The 19,059-nt window shown below is 49.8% G+C and overlaps 1 protein-coding gene across 2 annotated transcripts; it reads right to left on the bottom strand.

Annotated features, from left to right (window-relative positions):
- Positions 1 to 6,657: 6,657 nt before the first annotated feature.
- Positions 6,658 to 17,812, bottom strand: Bnip1 (BCL2 interacting protein 1). 2 transcript variants are annotated; one of them, XM_046421385.2, is made up of 6 exons: positions 17,659 to 17,812; positions 15,905 to 15,997; positions 12,678 to 12,769; positions 10,250 to 10,351; positions 9,391 to 9,509; positions 6,658 to 7,239 (listed from the first exon to the last, which is right to left on the bottom strand). In XM_046421385.2, the coding sequence occupies exons 1-6, from the start codon at positions 17,740 to 17,742 to the stop codon at positions 7,043 to 7,045; spliced, it is 687 nt and encodes a 228-aa protein (XP_046277341.1). In that variant the 5' UTR covers positions 17,743 to 17,812; the 3' UTR covers positions 6,658 to 7,042. The 2 variants fall into 2 exon arrangements, with proteins under 2 accessions (XP_046277341.1, XP_046277342.1); XM_046421386.2 differs by lacking the exon at positions 17,659 to 17,812 and adding an exon at positions 17,047 to 17,501.
- Between the last annotated feature and the right edge of the window lie 1,247 nt (positions 17,813 to 19,059).

The following is a 19,059-nucleotide window of genomic DNA, read 5'->3' as shown; positions in this document are numbered from 1 at the left end:
GAGGCCAGACTGTCTGCACGAGAGCCTCCTTGGCCTTGCTCATTTCTGGTGTCCAGAGACTCCGGAGCCCACCTGCCTGGATTTGAATTGAAGCCCAGATCCACCAGCTCCTGGCTGTTGCCTTGGGTAGGTTCCTTGACTTTCCTGGGCCTCAGTTGCCTCAGCTGACTGTATGTCCGCTGCCTCCCTGGTGGAATTCCTGGATAAAGTGAAATATTTGCACATAGTAAATGCTCAGATTTATTAATATGGAGCTGTGCACAGTGGTGTGGACCTGCAGTCCCAGCACTGGGGAGGGTGAGGCAGTTCAAGACCAACTGGGCAACACATCAAAACCTCATCTCCAAAAACAAAAATTTAAAAAGTAGCATCATCACATACTGAACTGAAACTCTTCATCAAATATTGCGCCCTCCGGTCCTCCCATCCACTGTCCTGCGGCCTGTCCAGATGAAGGTGGAGGACCCCAGGAGAGTCGTCTTGAGAAACCAGGAACCCCTTTCTTAGAAACTCAGCTGTGTCTGGGGCACTGCGGTTTCCACACCAGCGAGTGCTCCATGTATAACAGCTAATCATTAATTTTATTTTGAGCACCATTGTTTCTAAGTGGTTCAAAGGAATTGTCACTTTAGGCTCCCCTGGGATTCCTGGGCCTCCTCTTGAGTACTTAACACTCTCTGGAGCACCCGTTGGGACTCAGGTCAGCCTCCAGCAGGCTGCTGGCTCTGCAGAGCAGGTGGGATCTTGTATTCTTGTCCTCGGGACTCAGCACAGAGTGTGGCCCAATGACACAGCAGTACCTTAGTGGAAAGGGGAGGGGAGGGGAGGGAGCTTACAATCTAACTCACGCCCTCCGGTCCTCCCATCCACTATCCTGCAGCCTGTCCAGATGAAGGTGGAGGACCTCGGAGACTGTCTTGTGCAAACCAGGAACACCTTTCTTAGAAACTCAGCTGGGTCTGGGGCACTGCGGTTTCCACACCAGAGAACGCTCGGCTTTAAACCAGCCAGTGCCATCCTCATTCCACATCTGCTTCCCTGTGGAATAATTTGATCTGGGAGCACTCTTTGCCAGAGAATAAGATGGCAAGGGGAGAAGGGAAACAAAGATTCAAGTTTAAAAGTGAAGATCACTTCACATGGAGCTACTTCCACGCCTGCCCTTTCCCCGGGTTGGAAGGCCGGCTGTCTGCCGCCGCTTGCCCACTCTGCCGAGTGCCATTTGAGGAATCCCTCCCTCCCTGGATCCTGACTCCTTGCCAACCCCTGCTAGACACTGTTCTCCTAAAGTTAAGTCCAAAGTGAGGTTGCTTGGCTTCTGTTTGATGTAGAATGTGTCACCTGTGGGGGCCACTCTGAGAGGCACCATGTGAGCTCTTGGGGTGGAGGTGCAACTTAGAATCCCCCAGCACGACTAGGGTCAGAGCTGCCCAGCTGTCCCTGTGATGTAGATGAGGAACCCACATCAGAGAGGGCGATCCTGTGCCCAGGGACATATGGCCAGCAAGAGTGCGATTAGAACCCAGGCCTCTCTGCCACCAAAGGCCACGCTTTTAATGACCATGTCACTGTGACCCATTGAGGTACAGTTGACCAACAACGTGCTGGAGGCCGTGGGCCTGGGGCCTCTGGTGTGGAGCCTGGGCTTGCTGCTGGGTCTGAAGGGACACTGGGGGGGGGGGTGATAACACCAGCCCTCCCTTCGCTCCCAGGCTGTAGCCCTTGGTTCCTGACAACACCACTGAGACTGCCGCCTGCTATCTCTTAGATTAGCCCGCAGCTATTTTTATTCTGCCCTTGCTTAGGGGAGAAACGCAGCGTGGGCCAACCCCGGGCAGGGCCCCAGAAAGACCACCGTGAGCCGGGGAGAAAACAACTTGTTTTACTACCTTTTTTTTTTTTAAATATATAAATTTTTGTTGTAGATGGACACTCTCTATTTGTTTGTTTATTTATTTATTTATACGTGGTGCTGAGGATGGAACCCTGCTCCTTACACATGCCAGGCAAGCGCTCCACCACTGAGCCATAGCCTTAAAGAAAAAAAATTTTTTTAAACTACCTTTGTCCCCCGAGACGTATCCACATGTCTATCCGCACGTCGAGTCCCCTGTAGAAGCGCCTCCCACAGGGAGTCCTGGCCTCCTACACAGAGAACACGGTGCACCAAAGCCTGCCCTGAGCGCCACCATAAGTGCCACTTGCAGTGACGTCTTGTCCCCTGGTTCCATGGGAGGGAGGCTTTGAGGAGACAGGCTTGGGGAAGGGGAAGGGCGGTAGTGGAGGGAAATATGGCTTCCCTCCCGCCTTTAGGTTCTTTGGATAATGAATTAAATATACGGAAAACAGATGAACCAGGAGAAGCCATATTTGAGGAGGGGAGCCGCAGAAAACACAAGGTGAGGGAGGGCCGGTGACTGAAGCTTGTCCAGCCCCCTGAGCTCCAGGAAGGACCACAGCCGTGGGCCCCAGGGAGGGGCGGGTTATGGGGGGCCAGGGGAGGGTGGGTGACAGCTCTCTCTTCCCCCTGCAGATGCGTCCTGCTGTGTGTTGGCCCTGTGCGCCTAAGTGCTGTGTAGAGGACGGCTGTGCAGGTGTACCTTGGGACAGCATATTCTGGTCTCGCAGTCACATTTTGGGATGGTGTTCGCTGAGCCCCACAGGACCCCTGAGGACAGTGTGGTCGGCCGGCCTCAGGGAGGCCAGGAGGTCTGCCGAGCCCAGGACAGGGGAATGGAGACAGTCTGGGTCCACAGCTCTGCCGGGAAGTCCGTGGCACGGCTGTGGCTTGGGAACCACTGGAGGTCCTCCCACAGTGACGGGCTTGCTGTGAGGCCGCGGCCACCTTGTCTTTGAGAGAGGTTCAGGACAGGGGGAGAGAACCCGAGTTAAGTCTGCACTTCAGGTTGAAAAGATGAACCAAAATTGAGAGTGTCCAAGAAGCAAGAGGAAAACCCAGAGAGCCTGGTGCCCGGGGCGGGGAGGCTTCTGAGGGAACCAGTGTCCAGGGGATCACTGCCTCCGGGAGGGATTCGGTGTAGAGTCCTCAGGATAGAGAACTTGCGCTCTGCTCCGGCCACACTGGCTTCCCTGCGGTTCCCGCAGGTGCCTGTGTTGTCCCCACCTGGCCTCTCTTCCCCCTGCTCTCAGCAGGACCCTCCCCTAGCTCACCACCTGACCGCGCAGAAGGTGGCTGTAAGGTTTAACTGTGGCACGTCACATAACATTGGCCATCCAGACCATCCTTCAGCACACAGGTCAGTAGTTCTGAGTTCATCGTTCAACACATATCCAGAGACCAGATGCCGTAGAGCAGCGAGCCCACGCGGCTCTCCCTGACTGTGACTGACTGCCTCAGACTCCTCAGGTAAGAGGAGGCGCCCAGCCTTGTCTATTTGTAACATTGAGCTTCGCCACTGCCCTCAGGTCCAATCAGATCCCGTTTTAAATCCTTTTAAAAGCCCTCCCATAAACAAGACAGTTTTGATGATTTTTGTGGCAAAATACACATAAAATTTGCCATTAGTGATGCTTTGTGCATTCACGGCAGTATGCAGCGTGGGTGCCTCCAGAACATTGTCATGAGCCCCAAAGAAAATCCCACATTCTTTAAGCAGTCACTGCAGTTTCCTCCTCGCCTGGCCCTGGCCCTGGCCACCACCAACCAGCTGTCCACATGGGTACTTCATATAAATGGAATCACATGACATGTGGCCTTCCATAGCTGGCTTCTTAAACGCGCAGAGTTTTCAAGGCTCGGTGCGCAGCGGCGGCTCAGCCTCCTTCCCTAGCTGAGTGGCGTCCATTGTGCATACACCATTCTGTTCACCCACTTGCCAAAGGACCTCTGGATCCTGGGGGGAGTGCTGCTGCCAACGTGTGTATATGAGTTTTTCTTTGAATGCATTTAAAATGATATAGACCATAGATCTAAAATTTAAGACATTTTATTAGATAATTTTTCTTGTTTTTTAAAAAGCCATCCTGGACTGCTCTTCTTCCTGCTTATTGCATACCTACCCATTTCCATGTCCCAGATAGCCATGAGCCTGTTCCCCTTCCCCGAAGGCACTGTGTTGTCCACTGTGTCCAAAGGGACCAGTTCCAGGACCCCCGAGGACACCAAACCCCACAGAGCTCAAGTTCCTCATATAAAATGGCACAGGATCTGCAGAGAACCCATGCACATCCTCCTGTGCATTTTATTTTTTTAAAATATATTTTAGTTGACAATGGATTTTTCACTTTATTTATATGCGGTGCTGAGGATCGAACCCAGGGCCTCTCACACACACAAGCCAGGCGAGTGCTCTACTACTGAGCCCCAGCCCCAGCCCCTCCTGTGCATTTTGAATCTCCTCTAGGTGACCTGTAATGCCTAAGACATGTGAATGTCTGTGAATAGCTATGCTAATTGGGGGTAATGACAGGGAATGAAGTCACACACATTTTCAACCCAAGAATGATTGAATCCAAGGGATGCAGAGAGCCAGCTGCATTTTCCAACCCAGTGCAGACTTCGCGTATGAATTACCTGCTTACCCTCCCCCACAAATCATAAGCTCCACGACAAAGGGAATCTTGTGTTCACTGTGTCCCTAACACAAATGCCTGGCGAATAGTGGGTGCTCAGAAACACTTCTTGAATGAAAACCGTCTTGAGGGCTGCTGTGTTTTAATTCCTTGACTGTCGGCTCATCGAAGGCTCGGTGTAGCACATGTAGCAATGTAGCACATGAACTCACCTTATTGCTTAAGAGTGAAAACTAAAGCCACTCATGAAATATACTCCAAAACCAAAATATGGGTAAGCTTCACACATTGATTAAGAAAAAAAAAATCTGGAAAGAAAAAGAAAAAAAAAAATCCACAAGAGTTTTTCAAATGGCCTAAGGAGCCCTTCATACCTATCTCAAGACAGAGCGAATGTGGACACTGCCCTCTCATGGCTGATCGCAGGAGAGCGGATTTCTGCAGGCCAGTCTGGCAGGGTTGTAGGACAGGATGTTTCAAAATGGGTCAAGTTTGATGCTATATTCAAGCGGCAGGTCAGAGGGAGAATTTCAGGGAGTATGGAGCCACACATCTCCATACTGTGAGGAGGCTGTTCCGATTAGCAGGAAGTAGTGAAGAGAAATGTTGAGACAAGAAAATCCCGACTTGAGGGCACCCATCTGCTGCGCGTACAGCTGGAATCCGAGTGGGAACTTCCCATCTGTGCTTTATTCTCAGCTTTAATTTGACCCAAAATAAGATACATGTGTGTATAATTTGTGCTGAATGTCTTTTGGGGCCAAGAACTGTTTAAAGATGGTCTATGTGAAGTATGTTTCCATCACAGTGGCCCACACAATAGCCCTCCACCCCGGGCTGGCTCTGAAACCCCTGGTGGGTGCTGCAGTGCGGCCAGCACAGACCCTGTGCACTGCGATCCCCAGCAGTGCATCGCCAGCTGACGAGGCCGCCGAAGGGCCTAGCAGGAGGCTAAAGGCACAGTGTGGACGTGTTGGACAAAGGGACAACTCACATCCTGGGCAGGAGGAAGTAGAATGGCCTGAGAGCTCATTGTGCTGCTCAGAAGAGCATGCAATTAAAGCTTGCAAACTTTTCATTTCCAGAACTTTCCATTTAACATTTTCAGATCATGGTTGACCATAGGTAACTGGAACCACAGAACTATCGAAACACATAACGTACTACTCAGGACCTACTGTGAAGCTAGCAATGAGGACTGCAGGCAATCCAGCGTGGCCCTTGGTACTGCCCCACACAGTGCCCCAGCCCTCAACACCCTCCACTCCCACAGGTCTAAAGACTGGTCTCTGCCTGGCCAGCTCTTCTGGAACCCAGGGGCTTCTGCTGCAGGACATTTCAGGGCCCAGAGCCCCGGGGATGGCAGCATTCAGGAAGCCTGGCCAGGGGCTGCATCTGCTTCTTCACACTGTCCTCTGATTCTCAATTTGACTCTGAACTTGACACCAACAATCACCCCCACTCTACAAATGGGTAACCCACTCTGGGTCGTGTATTAGCACCAATCTAGAGCTCCAGACTCCAAGCCCAGTGCTTCAACCAAGGTCCAAAATCCATGTTCTTTCCACTGACCCTTCTTCCTCCACATCACCCCTTCCAGGTCCTCTGGGGCAGTGGGGAGGGGGACTTCAAGTGTGAGGTCAAGCAGGCCTATAGCTCAAGAAGACACTGACACCTCCAGGACTGGCCAGGCCCGGGCCCTGCCCCCGGCCTTGGCAGAACTCAGGTCCAAGTGGGCCTCAGCTTTCCTTGGCTTCCCTCTCCTTGCTTCCACTTGGTCTGGACCTCAGAAAGGGGTCAGCTGGCCCCACAGTCACTGCCCAGTGCTGGACTCGCCAAGCTGCTGTGGTCAGAAAGCCTCTCCCTCTGCACTGTCAGACATTGGCCTGAGTCACCTCGCTGGAGCGAGGCCCCTCCCGACAGACACTCTGCTGCTTGAGGGAGGAGCGTGCTGGCCTCCAAACCTCGGCAACCACCCGCAGCGTCTGGGACATGGTGCCTTGGCTGCCTAACAAGGCTTTACTGAACAAATGGACAGACTGTTTAAATTCATGTCTGAGAAACCAAGACAAGAAGAGGCACAGGGATCCCAGAGCGAATTCTGAGAAACAGACACACCGCGTCTACTGAATACAGGCTGGTTTATTCAAGGAATGACCGGGAGTTTGTGTCACCCTTCTTCCATCTCTTCTCTCATCCCCCCACCAGACTGGGCACTAAGCTTCCAGGGGGGCAGGGCATCTGGAGCTGGTGCCCCTGTGGCAGCCACCCACAGTGCTCAACTGCCCAGTGCCCTCGGAGTCCCTGTGTCACACAAGCAGCCCATTGCTCTGCCTGCCCTTTACACACCAGTCACCTGCAGAAAAGCTGGGGGCTGAGTCTCCTCCCTGACCTGCTGAGCAACCGGAGCAGATGGGGACTGGCTCAGTTTGGCAGCCTGGCCGGAGCTCGGGCTGGATGGCTCCTGAGACAGGGGCCTGAGGAGAACCAAGCTGGCCGCTCCCGGATGTTAGAGAAATGGAAAGAGGCGCTTCTTCACGATGTAGAGGACTGTGGCGAGAAAGAGGGCCAGCGCCAGGAAGATGAGCAGCTTGTCAGTCAGCTCGCGGCGGTTGTATTTCGTGATGAGCTTCCGGCCCAGCTGGATGGTCCCGGACATGGACTTGAATTCCTCGTTTGCGTCCAGGATGGTCCGCGAAGAATTGACTGAAAAAGAAGAGGGAGGGCCTGACTCAGAGACCCTCTGCACGTGTGGCCAGGAGCTTGCTGCTGCTGGCTGCCAAGAAGGCACACTGCGTTGGGAGCAGAGAACGGCCCGGACAGGGAGGCTCCTCCCAAGGTCCAGCCAGCTGATGGGGTTGGCTCAGGAGTATGGAAGAGGGACACTAGCAAGGAGAAGGGAGGCAGGTGGGCCACCCAGGTACCAAACTCAGCTCTCCAAAGTAGACAGGCTAGGTCAGCTCATGGGCTGGGGGCACCGGTACTTCCACCTGTGAGCTGTGGCTCCCCCAGGACACCTGAGGTCAGATGCGCTCTTTGCAATCCACACAAAGGCAAGGACCGCCTGGGCCCTGGCAAGAGTCATCCCATGTACCAGCCCTTCAGTCCTGGACACTGGCTTCAGCTTTAAAGATGTAACTAACACCTATGCTCCACCTGGGTGACTCCCAAGAGGTCCGTGTCCCTTAAGGGTTCACTGTGCCAAGTCAGGAATCCTTCTGAGTGCAGACTATGGGCCTGACACTCAGAGAAGAAGGCCTGCCTGGCCAGCTTCACCTACAAAGCCCAGTAAAGTGTCCTCAGAACATCCACTGAACAAGCGTTGATCGTGAAGGCAGGAGCTAAGGGTGACAGCCACTCCGCTTGCGCAGGAAGGGGCATTGAGGATGTTCATTTGCTTGTGTTCACAGCCTGGAGGACCCCGGATGTAAAAGAAAATGGAAGCCCAGGTGGGCTCTGGGGAGGGAACCAGAGGGATGAAGGTCAGGGGTCTCTGACCTCTCGGGACAGTGGTCTGTTGTATTTTCTTTTTGTTCTACTTAGTTGGGCACCTTTTGCACTGACAATAAGCAGCCGCAACACACTCTATGACTCCTGACCATGTAAGATATGACGAATGCAAACTGAGAGATCTGGAGGTATAAAATACACACGTGGTCTCAAGACAGCAGGAGGGGACAGCGTACAACACAGGCCTCCGCCACCTCCTCAGGCTCCACCCCCCTGGATTCCACCAACCTCAGGATGGACGTGTGGGAAAAAAATGTATCCGTAATAAACATGTAGAAATTTTTTTCTTGTCCTATTCCCCTGAAGGACACAGCGTGCCGACTATTACACAGCATTCCCACTGTGTAATACCTATTACACAGGTATTGTAAATCATCCAGAGGTACCTTAAGGTCCACAGGAGCATGTGGGTAGGTTGTATGCAAATACTGTGCCATTTTACATGAGGGACTTGAGCACCCTCAGATCCTGACATCTGTGTGGTTTCTGAACCACACAGGGACACTGAGCAGTGACTATTTCAATAATTTTACTACTAACTGCCTGATGAAATGGGAATATTTTACATATAATGGCTTAAATGAAATATATCATTCAAATTAACTTCACATTTCTTTTTACTGTTTATAACATATCTACCAGAAAATTCAAAGTCACATGCGTGGCTCCCATTATGTTTCTACCAGGCAGCACATGGACAGCATCTTTCCTTTAACCACGTTATGTATTTTACCTTTTCACAAAATTAAGCTAAAAAATGAATCATCAGAGGAAACAGAGCATTTTGAAAATGACAGATAGACCGGCTGGAGCCAGGGGGCGGTCAGGGCTGCACACTACCATGCTCTCTACTTCCGCCTACTGTGACTCTTCTAAGTTCAGCAGCCTCTGACTGGTCCTGGGAAAAGGAGCTCACAGTAAATAATGCTCAGGAGCACAGCTGTAGCAGTCTGGGCGTCTCGACAGCAGTCGTGATTCCCAACCTGCCTGGTCACACAGGACCCCAGAGCACTCACTGAAAACTAGACGACAGGCCTCCTGCCTCCGACTGCTGGCACACAGTCCCCAGGGGAGGGCAGGAATCCCTGAGGCCCTAGGAATGCTCTACTGGAAATGCTGCGGGGGGCTGTCTGTGGCACACCTGCAGGCACAGACAGGAGAGGCAGGAGCAGTGTGCCCTACTCTGGACAGGCCCGAGATGTCACCTCACCTCACGAGCAAGATGCCACACAAGCCAGGAAGCTTCAGGTGGGCAGAGGCGAAGGAGCCCTGGGCAAAAGTGGGGGGGGGGCAGCCGCCCTGGAGCTGGGGGCCCTGGGAGAAGACTCCCGCCCAGGGTGGGCTCACCTAAAGTCTGCATGGCCTCCTCACTCTGCTGCACCTGCTGCGACATCACCCTGCTGATGCCCATGAGGCTCTCCGTGATGGCGCTCGATGTCTGCGCCAGGCTCTCTTTGGTGGTTTTCCTAAAAGCCCAGAGGAGGGGAAGGAATGTCAACTAAACCGCCCTCAAGAAAGCCCCATGTTCAAACGAGGCCCCAATTCTTCGTCTATCACATTAGCTGGCATTTTAAATGACTGGTCACCAGCTAGGGTGTGTGTAGAGACGGGGCTTGTGCAGACTGTGACAGCGCGACAGGGACGGAATCAGTGACGCTGTCTACAGAGCACGTTAGACACGTTCATCCTTGACGCGGCAATCTCATGCCTGGGATGCCTCCCAAGGAACCACCCAAAACGTGGATAAAGCCTTTCATTCTAAGGTGTGCCGCTCACCGCACCGAAAAACCAGACTCGGGGACATATGCAAGCAGGAACTGGCTAAACGATGGCATTCTGGGCACGTTAAAGTGATGCTTTGTGCATTGTTTAAAAAAATAACTGAGTCTTTGTGCCACAGTTCAAAATGCAGAAGTGTAGGATGCTAAATTTATATATAGTACAATTTTGACTTTGTAAAAGACATGAAAGGAAAAGTAACAGGGGAGGCAATGTGCCAAATGTTTATGGACAACGAGATCGCAGCTATGCTCATTCTGTAAGTGGCATTTTTCTTTATTTTACTCATTTACTACCAATAAGCATACACTTCTTTCATACTTTAAAAATATAATAACATTAAGCACGAATGTTGTCCCACAGAGGGTTGGACAGCAGGCCAACTGTTACCTGTTATCTGAGCCCAGAAAGACAAAAGGCAGGTTACCTTTGCCTTAGGGGGTCTCCTCCCTGGAGAAGCTCTGCCTTCTCTAGGTTGTCAATTGCAATTTTGCAGGTGAGGTTGGCTTTCCTCCAGGAGGTCTGGTTGCTGAAAGAAGAAGGGTCCCATCTGAGTTTCCGTCAACTCCCCCGGCTATCAGCCAGCTGTCACAGCAGTCCATCCTTCCAAGCGTAGCCCGTGGCGCCCATCCCTGCCCCTCAGTTGCCCTGGCAACTGACGTAGCTCAGGTCCTAACAGCTCTCCTCTGGACCCCAGAAGCTGTCTCCAGGATGTCCTATCATTGCCACTCTCCCTGCAGGCACAGTTTACAGCCCCATGACACCTCCAGACTGCAGGGTGGCATCCAACCCCTTAGCTGGGCACAAAAGGCCCCATTCTGTCAAGTGACCTCTAAGGCATTAGAGGTCTGCTGTGTGTGTCTTGGTGCGGCCATTCCTTGAGAGCCCCAACCCACTAGGCCCCTTCCCATCACTGGAAGAACCGTTTCTGACCCCTTAGCTGCTCAGTGAATGTGTGTTGTTATAGAAGGAAAAAGACCAAATGCACCACCTTTGTCAGTATTTCTCCAAGATCTGCAGTTCTTTACAGATCACTCAAGAGCAGTACAAATACACTGTATCGGCAGGGGCCTTATTGACATGATTTATTTACATTCTTTATCTAATCTACTTTGTGGTTACAACTCCAATTTGGTGAACAGCTCCCTAAGATATAGCAATACAGCTGACAGACCATAAAAAAGCTAACTGAGGGGCTGGGATACAGCTTAGTGGCAGAGCACTTGCCCAGCATACCCAAGGCCCTGGGTTCAATCCCCAGCACTGCAAAAAAACATAAAAAAATAAAAGTTAACTGTACCCCTCTGGGGATGAAACCCATGCTCAGGAACTCATGCACCAGCTCACAGCAACTGTACTAATCCCTGGAAATATTCAAAACCAAAGCAGAGCACATGAACTCAGGTGGTTTCTAATAACACCTAAACGCCAAAGGTCTCCCAAGGGCTCTCTGATGCTGTGCAGTACCTGCCATGCCACTTCACACTTGCCATCTTAAAAGAATCAACTGTATCTTCAAAGAATTTGCAAGAGAGTTCTCCAAGGCCCGGTGTGCAGCAACCAGGGGGCACAGTGCCTGCCCTTCCGGGGCTCACAATATACTGGGTGAGGACAGGTGAACAGATACTCACTGCACAGTGTGACAAGCGTGGCTATCCAAGCCCGCTCAAGTACTGTCCCCACCACAGCAGCCACCAATACGTACTCAGGCACTGCTTTCTCACCTCCACGTCTATGCCAGCCAGCTCCACATCATGCATGGCCATTTGCAGCTCAAGCCTGTCCTGAGCTGACCGTGTCTGGAGCAGCTTGCTGAACTTGACACAAGGCTCCTCTCTATTCCAGGTTGAGATGGGAGTATACGTGGTGGAACAGGAAAGCAAAAGTATCCTAACACGAAGCAGTCACTAACACGAAAGCCCCAGACACTGCTCCACCCACCCCGTCCACCAGTCAGCGCCTCCCCGAGGGCACGCAGCTTCGGCCAGCGGCCAGTGGCCAGCAAGGATGCTGCTGGAAGATGACTCAGAAGCAAAGCCAAGGAGGAGGGCCTCAGAGAAAACCCCCAGGAACACAGACACAGCAGGGCTTCAGGTGAGAGCGCCCCAAGACCAGGGACTGGGAAAGCTCCTGGAGCCCGCAGAATCTCCGCAGCAACCACCCTTACCCTTCGAAATGACCCCACATAAGCCAAATGTGAAGGGAAAGGTAGAGCTTCGTGTTTTCAGATCACCCGGTTGGAAAAGTTATTCCCCCCTCAATTCAAATCAAGAAATAGCTCAGGGCTAGGGTGTAGTTGGGTAGAGTGCTTGCCTCCTTCGCATGAGGCCCTGAGTTCATGCCCAGCACCACATAAATACATAAACACACACAGGAACAAAGGTTATAATGTTTTTAAAAAGTAAGTAGCACATAGCTGTGGTTTTATAGTCAGGATGGGCACACAGATGGATTAAAATTCCATTTTGTTGGACATAACAGAAGCTCATTTACATCTTTAGTGTGACATTTTTTTAGATAACATTATCTAAAATTTTGTTCCCTCAAGTAGGTTCACTTCCACTGGAGTTTTCCTAGTACCAATTACTCTTAGATAAAATTGACCCTGTATTATAAAACTAATCATGGGTTTTGTTTTGTTTCAAAAATATAAAATACAGCATGTTGTTAAATGTGCTCCTGTGTGTGAACTATGCACAGCTCCCCTGCCCACTCCACTGCAGAATCACTGCTGGAGAGCACCCTCGGCCCTGTGCAAACCACTCAATGAGCCTGGGTTTATTAGGCAAATACTCCCCTAAGCTTCATGGAAGCAAGGGACCCAGAGGCGCTGGCATGAGGCCAGGCCCTGCTACCTGAGCATCTGCTTTTTGTGATTCTCCACTTCCTGCAGTAGAAGCTGCTTCTCCGACTCTTTGTCTTGCTCCTTAGCTGACTGCTCAAGTTCCTTCAAGGAGAAAACAGCTCTGTGTTAAACAGTTTTGAAAGCCGATATGAAAACAGAAGAGCATTTCTATTTCTAGCAAAGGTGCATAAGGGCACTTGAAGCCCCCCTTTAAAACAGAACATCCAGGAAGGATAGGTAACGTATATCCTTACAGCCCAGTCTGCAAGTTTACAGCCCAGTCTGCAAGAAGTAAGGAAAATCCCCAGGGCCCAAAAGTGAGTAGTAATCTCAAGCCAGAGTGCTCAGCCGGCAAGGATGTGGGAGCTGCCACCCTATGACCAGGGCATGCCTGACATGGAAAGCCACTGACCCCACACTTAGCCATCATGAGAAGATCAAACGGCCACATGTTTCCAAATGCTCTCTCTCGGCTACTGTCCCTAGTTCATCAGAGAATGGTTACGAAGAGTTTGAGAGTTTGAAAGCTCATGTAGGGACAGAAAAATGAAGATTCAGGCCATCTAAGGCTGAGATTTGGAACTGAAAACATCACAAATCCAGGACCCATGAAAGGCCACACCCTCAGCAAAGAGGTCTATCCATCAACAGAGTGAAAACAGAGACACAGTGGGGGCACTCTGGGGTTCTGGATAGAGATGCAAAAACAAAAAAGCAACAAAAAGCAAGACTTCGCTGGGTATTTATAATTAGAGAAGCTGCTCTCACATTGATCTGGGGTTCAAATTTAAAGAAAATAATAGAAAGCACGCCTAGGTTTGATAATCTCAGGAGACCAGCAGAAGCAGAAAGCCTCTAGAGGGATCAGCCCGGGGCCAGGCCACAGCCTCACAGTAAGGTCTGCAGAAGGTGAGGCTCATGGCCTGGAAACCAATACCAGCACACTCCAGCCTGCGTAGGAGCTGCAGACTTGAACAGCAAACAGCCTATCAGACCCCCGTGACTTCAGCACACAGTAATTAAAGCTGTCTCTGCACCTCAAGTCTCAAGTCACACTTTTTTGTTTACAAATTGAAACAAGTTCCAGTTTCAATCCAGCTATTCATCTAAAACCTCTGTGTTAGCTTATTTGTATACTAATTTATTTATTTACATGCTTATTTGCATGTGCTAATTTGGAACAAGCTATGTATCCACCATTTCAATAGCTCAGAAATTACTTCCAATTTATTTCCCCAAATACCAGCTAACGCAGAGAAAATTGTGAATTGGAAAATTTTTGCAAATGTCATCAGATGTTTGCATAACTGTTTGTTTAAAATTCCCTTAGTAGGCTGAAAACCGAAGGCAGAACTGTATCTACTGTTGTTCGCTACCTTTATCCCTCGTGCCTGGCATGTAGTAGGCACTGAATTACTGAATGGAAGAATGGAGGCACAGGGAGAGGAGACATGGAGGACAGGAGGGAGCAATGTATGATTTCCTCATGAAAAGCTGCCTGGAGTTCAGTCACAGAGAACCAGCATCAGTTCTGGAGAAAAGCAAGGGGGTAGAGTAATTCTCAAATTCCAGGTTGAGAACCAAGACATTTACAGTCAATACCGACTACCTGTAGAACAGTGTATTTTGAGAATATATGGCCATTTCTCTTCTAGTATCACAATTTTGTTGCAAATGCACAAAAAAGACAATCACATAAGAGCTAAAAACATCAAACCAACAGAAATCTCTTATATAATTCCAGGCATGAAGAGAACATGTACATGTGCAGGAATGTAGATTAGAATTGCGGTGGGGTTATTCATTCACTGGGTATGAGCCTGTCCCCTTGACAGATGCAGACATACCTGTGCTGAGGAGCTAATGGGGACAAGGAGCACAGTAAATATGTAAATATATTAGTGAGGCAATTTACATAAATTAGTGAAGAAAATAAACATCAGGTAAGCATGTAAATACTTAAATAGAACAAGGAAATACTTGTATTGAAGGTAGAGGGTGTAGGGGATTAGCTGAAGAAAGCCTTTTAGGCAATAAATTAGCTTTTGAAAGCAAAAAAAAAAAAAAAAAAAAAAAAGTGGAAACAATCCAAATCAATCCTCCTTGATAGAGAAGAGGCCAAAACAAATCATAGTTATACAAAAAGACCAAGGAAGCTCTTTAATTTCTGCTGTAAAAAGTCCTCCAATACATACTGTAAGTTTACAAAAGTGGTGTTATAATTAGGCTAACTTTTAAATGAGAAATGGAAAATAAGTAAGAAATTACATTTGTCTTTTTAAATATTTGAGTAGAGAAATTCTGGAAAGATACATAAGTAAAAAATGAAAATGGGTACCTGTGTGAGGGGTGGGGGACAGAAACAAATAAGAGGTATAACTGAGCAACTTATTTCTGCTCATACGCACACAAACATAAACCATGAAAGTAACAATCTTTCAAAAATTAAGATGATTATAAGTGCCAGAGATAGAGACAAAGAGATGTGAGCTAGGTAGAGTGACTGCTAAAATTCTAAAGTTAACTCTACGGGAAAAACTGAGTATTTTCAGAATTGAACTTAAGACTCCCCAGGAAGGCCACACGTAGGACACAACATCCTATTGCCCTGTGACCCAACAGGCCAGTGTTTCTGCAGCTTTGGAACAGACTATCTTCATCTGCTGAGCACCAACAAAGCTGCTGGCTGGCTTCCGGGTGACATCACACTCGAGGCACAAGTCTTTACCACAGGGAGCAAGACCAAGTGCCTCTAGAGTCACCAGAGATGGGCAGACCCTGCTACCCCTCTCACACTTGCTGGGCAGGCAGTGGAGAGGCTCCACTACTCCAACAGCTCCTTCTCACGCCCTGGTGTGCTTGGAGAGATACCTAGCCCATTGCTGAACGCAGGCATACTAATGTGACCCATGTCTCCATAAACAGGAAGACACATGCAAGAAAAGCAGTTGACAGACTGAGGTGGAGAATGAGTTGGCCAGAGAGAGCAGTAGACAAAAGAAAATAGTTGAAGTGATCTTAGGGTCTTCAAGTTCAAAATTTCCAGCTGGCATTCAAGTTCCTCACTGCTCCCTCACTGGGGAGAGGTTAGCGGTCACCCTCGCTGTCCAAATGTAATGACCCATTCCAGCTAGTGTCTGAGGGACCTGGACAACTTTTAAGCAGAGACTACACAGGGGACACAGCTCTCTTTGTTGTGACCCATTCTCCATATCTCAGTTCTGCAGCCACACTCACCTGTATTCTGTGCCGTAGCTGTTGAAATTTCTCTTTCACTTTAGTATTCAGTTGGGTAAGTGCACTTAAGGGTCCAGAACAGTCTTGGATATCCTAGGAGACATGGAAGAGATGAGGGGCCTTTCTCGTGGCAACAAAATGAAATCATGTCATCTGTACAGCAAGAAAGCTGACTCAGCCCACTAAGGTTGGCCTAACTATAATTCATCCTGATCTTTGCTGTTTACTTTTGTGACACAAGCAAAACCATTATCTCTTGCATTTTCCTCATCCTTCTTTAGATTAATGTTGAACCAATAATATAAGAGCAGGCTAGGGGTATAGTTCAGTAGTAGGGCACTTGCCTGGCATGTGCAAGGCCCTGGATTTGATCACCAACACCACAAAATAAAAAAGAAATATCAAGTACATAGAATCATAACTATGCTTTGACCCAATTATTAGCCCCTTAAGTTTGACAAAGCATCACCCAGTCAGCATGAAGACTTAAAGCAGCTTGCATGCCCAACAAGAATGGGCACCCAAAAGTGATACCGTAACTTTAGATCCTTCCAACTTGAAAACCAGAATGCTTAAATTCCTGGCAAAGTATGAGAAGATTAACTTGATCTGATTTTACAAACCATCTGTTATAAGTCACAGTGTTTACAGACATGTTTAAGGGTAGATTTAGAATTTGTTTCTGAAAATAAATTCAGAATCATTGGGGCCAGGTTTCAGAGCAGACTCTAGATCCAGATTATGTGCAAATTCTGGCTGTAAGAACTGACTGTGCAATCTTTAAAAGTTACTTAAGTTCTCTGTACCTCAATATCGTTATCACAGCACCTGTCCTAAGGCCATATATCTGTGTAAGGCACTCAATGGAGCAGATGGAACACGGTCAGAATGCAATACATCTAGTTACAACCACTCTTTCTTGTTAGCAACCACAAGAACCCAAGCGCTAGAAGGAGAAGGGGGTCCAGGCAATTCAGAGAGCTTAAAAGGGTCATTTTTTTTTCTTTCTTTCTTTCTTTCCTGGTGCTGCGGATCAAACGGCCGTGCACATGCTGAGCACACATTCTACCACACGCTCAGACCCTGGTCACTCATTTGTGTTAATCCAATCCCCAGTTTCTTTTTCCAGAATTGGCCCCGACCTTCTGTAGATTGTACATCGGAGAAGTGAAGTTCAGGAAATTCCAACGTTGGCACCAAGCCTCTTCTCTTGTCTGTGGTTCACTCAGCCTGGATCGTTCTGCGGCTGGTCTGCCTGGGGAGACCCGCTGTCCTTCATTTTTAGCCACAGCTGGTCGCCACCTCTGCAATCTACCTCTACTGTCAGGAGGCGCTCCTAGCAAAGGGAAGCAGCTTGTCTGGACTCTCGGTTTCTTCCTGCTGCACCCGCAGACCCCACTCGGCCTCCTCCGCTGAGCGGCTCGCTGCACAGCGGCCTCGACCCTCCCAAGGCTCGGCGAAGCCCAGGGGACCCTCTGCCGGCGGGGCGGAGGCGCTCGCTGGAGCCTCCCCCCGGACTTTCCGCGTCCGGGTCCGGGTCCGGGTCCGGGTTTTGCCTGGGTCCGCCTCTGGCCCTTTACTCGATTTCTCCATTCATGACCACAGCGAGGTGCGGGCGGTCTGCGCCAGGCGGCGGGTGCCACCCTCGGGGACGCCGCCGGGCGCGCGGGGGGTGGGGCGGACGCGAGGGAGCCCGGAAAAGACCGCGCTCGGCACCGCGGGAGGGCGAGGCCGGCAGGGCCCGGGAACAGTACCTGGATAAGCGCTTTCACCTCCAGGTCGAACTTGACGATCTCCTGGTTACAGATCCGGACGTGGACATCTTGGGGGGCCGCCATGTTGGAGACGCCGGCTACGGGCCGGAGCGGGGCCCAAGTTCGAACGCGTTTTCGCACCGCCTTCTTTTGCTTCCCTCCCGACTCGGGGCAGCGCCCCCTAGAGACCGCCGCGAGCGGCGAGCGACAGGCGACAGTCTGACAGTCGGGAGCACTCGCGGGTCCTCTCGGTTTGGCCCTAATAAAACGGAGAGGAAAAGAAAGAGAATTTCAAGAATGCTTAACGGTGGTCACTGTCCATCTTCTACCTATCGGGCTTTCTAATGACTACATTTTTTTTTGCATAGAAGAAAAAACATAAGAAAAGTATCAGTTGGGGTGTGTCATTTTGTGTTTTTTTTTTTTAATTTCCTCGTATTTTTCATATTTTCTACTATATGAATTGTGATTAACTTTTTTTAAACGTATGCAATCTCTATCAAAGGGATGCTTCTAAAATATGGAACTGGGACGTGCTTATAGTCCTTCAGTTCCCTTTCTTGTGTAATCATATTATATTTGTCTGGCTGGAATGGTTTTGATGGGGATAATGTCAGAGCAAACCTTCAACAAGTGGTAGCGCCTGCATTTGATCATTAACAGTCCATGCTTCTAGTTGGCCTCAAGGCCCTCAGCCACCCCCTCACCCCACCCTTTCCTGGACTCGGAAGGCTCCTTTGACTCTGGCCTTGGAAGGCTTGCCAGGCTAGCCGGGAGCTTCCTGTGCTCCGCCGCTGAGCCACATCCCCTGCCCCATCTACTTTTCACGTCCCCTCAGCCTCCACAGACTCTGAGGATCTGAGGGCCTACAGATGTTCATCTCTCTTAATCCTCACAGCCACCCTTGAAACTGGTAATTCCCCAGAGATGGACTCAAACACACAAAACCAATATGGCCCCTGGAGGGCTGAGGTGGTTGGTACTGCACATGTGTACAAGGCCCTGGGCCCTGGTTTCCATCCTTAGCACCACCAAAAAAAAAAAAAAAAAAGAAAGAAATTTCCCCATAGGTAGAATGGTACAAGCAGGGCTATGTGCTGGCCCATCTGCGTTCCTAGGGGACTCCGCGAACCTTCCCTTTAAGTGTTTGCTTCACCCACATCTGATACAGAAGCAGGAGGCTGTTGTGTGGAATGAGACAATTCACAGAAATGAGACACAGATAACGTGGCAGTACTAAGAGCTCAATGCCTGTTAGTTGCTGTTGCCCTATTACTAACCAGTACTATGGGATCACATCAATGTTACAGACACTTTATCTTAAGGGCTTCACTGACATCATCTCTTAATTCTCAGAACTCTACAAGGTTAAAAGATAGGACAGAGAGGAAGAGTGACTTG

Source organism: Marmota monax, unplaced genomic scaffold (assembly GCF_021218885.2).
Source record: "Marmota monax isolate L192 unplaced genomic scaffold, Marmota_monax_Labrador192_F-V1.1 WCK01_AAM20220418_F8-fsc00084, whole genome shotgun sequence".
Classification (NCBI taxonomy): Eukaryota; Metazoa; Chordata; class Mammalia; order Rodentia; family Sciuridae; genus Marmota; species Marmota monax.
The sequence above is the reverse complement of the archived record's forward strand: the minus strand, read 5'-3'. Positions and strand labels throughout refer to the sequence as shown.